Source organism: Akebia trifoliata, chromosome 9 (assembly GCF_017979445.1).
Source record: "Akebia trifoliata isolate Shusen 1 chromosome 9, ASM1797944v1, whole genome shotgun sequence".
Classification (NCBI taxonomy): Eukaryota; Viridiplantae; Streptophyta; class Magnoliopsida; order Ranunculales; family Lardizabalaceae; genus Akebia; species Akebia trifoliata.
The window spans coordinates 22,744,109-22,753,477 of NC_141383.1; the positions used below are offsets into that span (position 1 = coordinate 22,744,109).

Below are 9,369 nucleotides of genomic sequence, written 5' to 3' on the forward strand. Positions count from 1 at the left end.
AGAGAGATGGGCAGAGAAGGAAGGATCGGCGACATATATGGGATAAAGAAATAAATGTTGATCTGAGTGTTTTTTCTTTCTCTCCATTGTGTTAATTGACTAAAGTGCCCTTTTGTTATTATATTGACACTAACACTTTCCTGACTAACTTAGTGAGGAAAAATGTCTTACTAAGCTTCATCCACCATCAAAAAGACCTCGATATTTGTTATGCATCTCAAAATCTCATTTTATGTATATCAAGGATTTTTTTTGCGGTGGATGATGCATAGTAAAGTTCTTTTTCCTCACTAAATTAGTAAGGCTAGTCGGACTCCTATATTGAACAAGACGTGATATATTCCGTTGGGTAGGGGAGTAGTCAATGGGTCGGTTCTGGTTCGGTAAAAAAGGAACATGAACCATCCATTTTTCTCGATTCTGATTTGGTTAAATGGTGCCCCAAATACTCACTACCCACCATCGATCTCAACCATTCAATTGGTGGATGCACAAATTTGTGGCCTACAACAGATTTGGTCAATGGATTGGAAAAAGTCCATAGAATGTGTGGTTAGGATCATCTAATTGGTATCCAAGTCATTTTCTAATGATTATAAGAAAATTTAGGAACAATCATAGTAGGGATGTTAAGGTTACCGATTAATAAAAAATGAATCCAAATTGAATCGATAATCCAATCAAATTGATTGGTTCTCCATTTATAAATCCAAAAATGAACAGTAACTTTTTCCAAATCAAATCAAATCATACCAAAACTATCTGTTTGATTTGATTCTCAATTTGAATCAAAACAAGTTGCATCCCTAATTTTTATTGATAGGCCTAATAAATTTAGCCCGAGGCAATATTTTTAAACAAAATTTACTTTTTTAGAAAAATAATTTATTTTAGCTGATTTTCCTAATTGAGAATAGTGGGGTTTATTTGAGACTTCGAAATTTGGTTACTATACCCAAAGCAAGAACATCAATGTTCCTCTTCAGTCATAGAAGCAATGAGGCTAAAAGACCATTCTACCCTTGCAGTTTTGACAGTAACCCTTGTTATTTGTAAAATAGTAGAGCTAAAACTGTCTTTTCAATCCATAATCGGCTCATTAAATCCGGCCTAGTAAAAGGCCTACGTAATCAACAGCCCACCCTAAAGGAATCTATTAAATGATTCATGAATGATGAGTGGTGGCTGATGAGTGACCAATAAGTGTAACCAATCAAATGGATCGGGGGCAAAGTGGTCATTATGACTCACATATTATGTATAATCACGATTCTTTTCAACAGGGGTGTAAATTGGGCCCCACTAACATGACCCGACCCACCCAAAAAGATGGGTTAGGACCTTGAACTTGGCCCGGGGAGTCATCTCGTTTCGACCAAGTCAAATTCATAATTTTAAAACTCATCCGAGATCAAGACGACTCATTTGATTCGTCTCGATATCATCCACTAACGAGACGGATTGACAAGTTTTCTCAATTCTGACATGTCTCTTAAAAGTCAGTTGATTGTGTCATTCTTGAACGAGATGATTCGAATAAATAAAAAAACTCTTCCAAGACTATTTGGACTTATTCGTGCACGAGACGAGGTGAGATGTGACCCAAACAAGTAAAATCATTGAAATCAGTTTAAAATTATTTACTAATACAAATTTCTACTTAAAAACTTATTATTTTTTCTAATATAAGTTGGATTTATCGATGCTCTATTCAGATGCTCTATTCACATTGACTCGTTGTCAGTCAGACTTCGAAAAAAGTTAATGTACATAATGGACAATTCACATTGACCATCTTGATCAATCGTTTCCAAAATGGGAATTACTTGTCCATCAAGTCATCTTGATCTCCAAGATTTAAAATCATGCAAAGTAGACATCATCATGTTAGTTCATATTTGGGTAGCAAAATCACCAATCAAACCATCATAACCACCATCTTAAAATTTTCTTTGATCATTTTGCAAAAAATAAATAAATTGTTCAACCACTAAATTGAATGCAAAATAGATCAGATACTCTCCTCATCCGATCATGTCGATTTTTAACATACAAGATCTCCTAAATGGGACCCACCTTTTGTGGGCCTTTATTATAGACTCCAAAGTGGAAAAAAAAAAATCAAATTAAAATTGATTTTCCAGGTGTCTTCTTATGATTGGTATAACTAATAAACTATAAAACTCAACTAAATATAGTGTTGCCCATCTACAAGGAAAGGTGACTTGAGTGTCTTGACATGGAAAACATGTGGGTATTTTAGTAATTTTAAAATAAAAAATCTTTTAAAATGATGAATTAATGCTCGTGGGTGTATTTAATTCCTTTACTCATTAAAATACAAAAGAGGGCCCAGTGTGAGAAAAAAAAGGCAGAACATGGGAAACATTAGTGTTTATAGTCAGCTATGAAAAGGACCAAAAAGGACCCCACTTTATATTAATAGACATACAAGTGGGGTCACCCTCCTTAATTCCTTTGATCCCTGCCAGATCCAGCCTTTCTATATGGTCCTCCATTAATAAATACGCCAATAAATGAACCCCCATTACACTTGTCGGGATATTAGACGGTCCACGTTGTTTATTTACTTTCACATAATCAATCATATATAGCGCACCACAACGTTGCGGATCTTAAGTTCAAATAAAGGGGGAGGATTATGTGAGTTGGCAACGAGCGTAAAAGTTTTACCAAATTTTAGTATGAATGTGACCTTTTTTATGTCAAAGAGTTCGTAGTCTCGTGCATTGCTTTTTTACTCATATTTAATGATAAATACCTTAATTAGTACATCGTGAAATTGACAAATGATATTTCCACAACAACTACTTTTCAGAGCATTGAGCCTTAAGGTATTAAAATGTACATTTTCTTAGTCGATTATACTAAGTAAATATGTAATTGTTAAAAAAATGTAGTTTATGTTATATTTGTTAGTATCATATTGATATAATTGACTTATACACTCCGAGCAAAAAAATTTAGGGTTCCTTTATTCATAATTTCATAATGTATCGTTGTAATCTGACAATCCCATGTGGCATACTCAATTGACTCTCCTGACATGACAAGCTCGCGAGCTGTAGATCTATATGCCTTGGGATACACAACTGCACTTCCCCATAAAAATGTGTATCCCAAGGCTTATAGATCTGGGGCGATTGAGTGTGCCATGTGGGGTAGTTAGATTATCACGACTCTTTCATAATATTAATTGTAGTTCTCATTGTTAACTTTTAGAAGTTGAACTTAAGAACAATTTTACAAACCAAATAGAACACTAATGTAGTTCTACATACAATATGGTTTAGACGAATAAACTTGTGTTTCGAAGATTGTCAAATAAGTGTAATTGAATTAGAAAATTATGTCAATTAAAGGTGTGACCAAGGAGATGTCTCTGGCTAGATTAAAATAATTGTGATGGGTCATCCTCGATTATAGTAATGTAACCCTCAGATGCTTTAGTCAATATTTTTCAAAAATTTTAATCAAAAAATAGGAGGAGGAGGAGTTCATGAAGGCCTACCAAATACAAACAAGTAGCCTACAAACTATCTTTGACTACAAATATGTTCCCACCTAAAAATGAATCCCAAAAATATACACCCTTAAAAATGTTAAAGACATCATACCCAAAGAACAAAAGCTTAAGATCATCTCCTATCATACTCTCTAAAATAAAGACTATATTTTGTCAAAATCTTACAAATGTTATTTTAGCTAACCTAAAATTTGTTGATTACTCCAACATGGTTAACTTATCTTTCATTAATTGAAAATTGACTCAAATCTTAATAAGAGTAGTGACCTCACATTTTGGAATCTAAATACATGATCTGATGCCACGGGCTTCCAAAAAAGGAAATTTTAAGAACTTTGAAAGAAAAAAAAAAAACATTTATTTTTCAGTGTTGAATTTTAATTTTAAGTTTTGAGAGTTTGGTAGCTGTCCATTTTCAAAACCTTGGAGATGCTCTAAGGGTTTGTTTGGAAAAGTTGATATTGTTGAATGAACTTGTTGAAAATGAGGGAAAGTTGCTGATGTTGTTGCTGAACTAACTTTCTGAATTGAGTGTACCGTTTGGTAACTTGCTGTCTTAAATTTGTTGAATGAATTTAAAATTTATATTTCTATGAAAATTAATTATATTATTTGTTATATAGCTTATAAGATGTTGAATATAGGGATAAAAATAGGGTTTATCCTACCCTTAAAACCAAAATCATAGTTTTAAACTCAACTAAATTAGGATGTCAAGTCAAATTAACAAGTCTAAGTTAACTATATTCATAAATAATTAAAGATAACTTTTAATATTTTAAAATAGATAAAAATAACAAATTTTGTTCTCCACAAAATATTATATATCACCGAATATATAACTTGGTCGAGTTTTTGACCTTATTGGGTGCATTTTCAAGTTAACTCAATCAAGTTTAATCGATGATTTACCAAGTTAACTCGATAATTTGGTTACATTAAGACATCTTGAAATACAATCAAGTCAAGCCATATTTGAAGTTAATTTGTTTTAAAATTATACCAAAAACCATCCATAAGGTTTTCTTGAAATTCAGTTGTTTAGATGAAGTCTTTGCTTCTAAAATTAGACAAATAAAATATATATTTAAAATAAATATTTTTGAGAGGAAAAGGCAAAACTTAAAAATTCTTTTTTCAAGAGTGAGACTAGCATGACTAACTTAGTAAGCCTTCAATTTTACTAAGGGTGTTGAGCTCACAATGTATTATTCAAAAACATGAACGATGCAATAGGTATGTATGTAGAGAATAAAATTTTAAGAACTTTGGAAAAAAAATTATCTTTCACCATTGGATTTTAATTTTAAATTTGGGAGTTCGGTAGCCGTCCATTTTCAACACCTTGGATGAAGTTCAAAACATTTTATTATTATTTGAATCTGAGTTCTTTTCATGAATTCTAGAACGTTGTGGAGTTGGATTGGATGCCAATGTGGGCCTAGGACCTTAGTAATCTTTGAAACTTACTAAGTTAGTAAAAAGCAATTTTCTTTTTTAGATAAGCCTTTGTCTTAAAGTTACAAATTGATAGTCGAGTCGATTGATTCAGCTGAAATTTAATCGAATATTCTCAACACCTAGCAACTAGTGCAATGAGCCAAACAGGCTAAACGTGTTGGATGTCCACAATCTGCACGATCAACACCCTCCCACAACAAAAACAAACAAAGCATAAATAAATAACTAGTGATAACTTCATGTAGAGAAAACTCATTATCTTTCAAATACGATTGTTTCTCTCCTTCTAGATGCCCCCAACAAATGAAAAAAAAAAAGTTAAACTACATAAGATCTTTTATCAAGATGTGAAGGGTCAAGACCAACTAACTTATATGATTAGATCTAAAATTAGGATTTTATCCGAAAACAAAAAATAATTTCTTAGATGGAACTTTACATCCCCAAATAAATATAGTCAAAAATTCGATAAATACATCGTTCCTCCCACGTGTGCGTCCAATCCCCAATCGATTTGCTAATGAAGAAAAGGAGAAGATGTCCCTTTGTTTTTTCAAACTTTTCAAGATATCAAGAGTCAAGATCCAATGATTCAGATCAAACAACAAATTATATAATTCATGTTTATGTTTTATAAAATCTATATGACTTTGATTTGTTTTGAAGGCAATAGATCAAGTATAACATCTATTTCATCAGTTGGGAATTAATTTTTTGTCACACATGTTATTAAAATCTTCTAAACACAGACTTAAAGATCCTTAAGTCAGACTGAATAAATACAAGAGACCCATTTATGCAGAGTCCTCAATCTATTGGACCCATTCTACTGCTCATTGTCCTTTTCATCTTATCTCATTGTCTCTCACTTCAAAAGGCTAGGTTGGCAACTGTATTAAATCCTTGAAGTCCTTTGATTGTAAGTTTTGTACAACTTTTTTTTGGGGCCTAGCAATTCCTCTATGTCACTCTTGAGAGGGACAACCCCACTTGCCATAGTTTATAAGGCTGGAAAATTCATCTTTTTTTTCCAATGGGAGGGCTCAAGTTTACACTTTGGAAAAAGAATTTCATTGAATTTCTTGACCTACATTTTGTGTCATCGAGCATATAAAGTGTAAGTGATAAGCACAATCTCCACAATGTGAAAAAAAAAAAGAGAGAGAAAAAAGACGATAGGCTGTAGAATTTCATAAAATTCTACAGACCAAGGAGTCAAAATTTTCATTGTAGAATTTTATTTTTTGACTAGTTGAAACCATCAAATTAATGGAGGATAGGAGAAATTAGATCCTTCTAAGCCATCGATCAAGGGGACATAAAAAATTTCAACACCCCTGGATCATCGAAATTAGGTTTCTAAAATTCGTGAGCCTTGACCTGTTGAATTTACTAGTTTTCACCTAGTGGGCTAGGGCTGTTTATTGTTTTCTAGGAAATGAAGATGTTAACTCGAGAAACAAAAAATGGGATAGATTTACAAGAAATCTTATTTCATTTAGATCGGGTTGTAGATTATGATAGTCCATCGAAATAATTGATTGCAAAGCCGTATGAGGTAGGAAATTCTCAAGTACAAGTCTAAGGAAAGGAATTGATCCCCTATTCCGATCTAGGAGAACAAGCAAGTTATTCATGCATCAAGTTGAGCAACACTTACACGAATAAATTTACTGTGATTTTGTGTCGATAACTTGATCAATCGATATTAATCTTCATTTTATGACGATGATTCATGATAAAAAATAATATGTTTCTTATATTGGCCAAATAATTGAGCTCATTTGGGTTATTATATTCTAACCCAAGCTTGAAATTAAATTGGTTAAAGTATTGATCCAAAGAAAGTAGCAGAGTATATAAAGGAGAAAATGTACTAATAACTTTTTAAAATTTTTGAACGACCAATTGCTTCAATTTTGTTACGTCGAGGTGAGTACTTCAACTAAATATTTTTCACACATGAATAAATGTGTCCTTGTCGAGTCAAGTCATTTAGATCGATTTAAACTATTTATTAATGTGTATTTATATATTTAAATATTTATTATTTTATTATTATGAGATGATTGATTGAAATATTATTGGGGAATAAAAACTTCCATACCCATTCTTGGCCCACATTTTGGGCCCAATACCAGATCAGAATCAAATTGGTCCCGGCCCGGACCTTGTTTTCAAAGCCCTGCCCCATCCAGCCCGAATAAACCAGCCCAAATCGGGCCTGCGTCCGATTGCTTGATCACGTCTAATTAAGTTATCCCTAATTGCCTATGGTCACTTTAAACCTGCAAAATAGTCACTTTAAAACCAACAAATTTGTTACCGTTCTGAATTTTTTTTAATGATTCACGTTTTGGTAATTAAAATGAACAGTTAGCCGAAATGGTAAATAACTCATTTTCAGCTCATGAAATGGTAATTCACCCACTAATAAAATTGTTCTTTAAAAAAAAAAAAAAAAAAAAAGACTATATGGGCAGTTTGAACTCAAAAGAAAATGTATTTAGTACTCTATCAAATTCAATCAGAACCAACTAAACTCACTCAAATGCATGAGCAGTGAAAGTGTACATTTTATTGATTTCTAGCTTATATTCTAAAAGGAAAATCAAATAACATTCAGAATAGTTAGTTTGACGCAGGAAGGGACAGCTCCTCTTTTGAATAACCCAAGTAATCTCTGTTGTAAGTTATCGTATGCAGTACTCAATGCGAATCGTCGATGGTGGTCATCCCATTTTCCATCCCCATTGTAGCATCTTTCACATGGTTCGATATTTACTATCAACTCATGTGTGCCAAAATTGTTAAGAATGTAAGTTAACATATCAATTTGGTTCTCAAGACCTTTAAATCCATAAATTTCGACAGACTTGTAGCGAGTATCGGTTAATCTACAAGTCCTATTCATGATTGGTTGATCTTCATTTGATACATAAACATGAGCTAGCTGCACGGAATATATAATGTTGCGGGATTAGACTTCTAGAAAAAAATTCACAAAATAGCATTATTGATCTTATAGATTAATTAAGACTCACATGGATTTGGATACTCTGCACGAAAGGGGAGAACTTTAGAAGACAATCCATCCATGGAAGAAGAACTTGTTCTAAAGTGCCCACAAGAAACACCAATTGCTTGAGATTATTGTAAATTGGTAATTGAATCTGTCCCTAAAAAAGAGAATAAGATATATAGTATTAAGATGCATGAGATAATGAATGTAGAAGACCGAAGAAACAAAAGGTTTACGTACCGTAATCAAAGGCCACCCGATGTCTAGTTCTAGAGTTTGAAGTCGAGGGGCGTTGCGTGCAAGATTGGTGAGGAGGACGATAACATCATCAACTGGGGCGTTGATTCTTTGAGCAAGGAGCATTACATGAACCAATCGGGGAACATTCTCGAAAGAGAATTTTACTAAAGTACCAATGTACTTAAATGTGACAAGATTTTTGGCATCAATCTCAACTTCTTGCAACCCTATAATATATTCTATCATAATGTACTTGAGACGGAGGGATGGACTGGCAATCTTCAAACTCCCAATACCAAGGCACATTTCCAAAGTAAGAGATTCGAGGGAGGAACATATCCGTAAGAGGTTCTCAATGTTTTCTTCTATTAGATATACATTTTTCAGAGAAAGGGCGGTAAGGGAATCAAAAGTACCATTAAAATCAAGGGGAGGGCTCAAGCTACAATAACTCAAATGCAATTGTTTCACATTGTATCTTCTTCGACCATCGAGAAGCCAATATGGAAAACTATAAGGATTATGTAGCACAAGTTTTAAATGCACGGATAAGTTGAGACAAATAGTTTCGGCTCCCGCCATAATGGCCGAGCTTATCCACTCGTAAAGATCACTAGCATATGTGTCATCCAAGTGGAAAACAATGTCTAAAGTCTTTATTCTTGAGCCCTTGTGAAGCTCCATGATTTGATGAACCAAGCTTACAAATTCTGAAGGTCTCTGACACCAATTTCGAACTCGTAGCATATAATTGCTCCCAAATACACTTTCGGCATCAAACCTAAGGTGTAATATCAATGTCAACCAAAGGTACCTCCATCTTCTTGACAAGGTACTAGTTCTTACCGCATCTCTTAATATTAATTGCGATATAATTAGACTAAGAATCTCATCTGGTAATTCGTTAATAAGATCCTCCTTATTGCATTGCTCAATATCCTCATTATCCTGATTTTAAAATAGCATTTCATAAATTAAGAAACTTAAAAAAAAAAAAAAAAAAAATTTAATCCAAACTTAATATAAGTGAAAGTAGGTTTACCTTCGGCTTGGCAGTTTTGGAGATGGAAGGCTTTGCTTTGCATAATGAATTGCCCAT

The 9,369-nt window shown here is 33.2% G+C and overlaps 1 protein-coding gene across 1 annotated transcript; it reads right to left on the reverse strand.

Moving 5' to 3' along the window:
- Positions 1-7,619: 7,619 nt before the first annotated feature.
- LOC147394749 (F-box/LRR-repeat protein At3g26922-like) lies at positions 7,620-9,369 on the reverse strand. The gene is made up of 4 exons (XM_086453328.1): positions 9,313-9,369; positions 8,271-9,218; positions 8,053-8,187; positions 7,620-7,961 (listed from the first exon to the last, which is right to left on the reverse strand). Exons 1-4 carry the CDS (start codon positions 9,367-9,369, stop codon positions 7,620-7,622), a joined length of 1,482 nt encoding a protein of 493 aa, XP_086309454.1.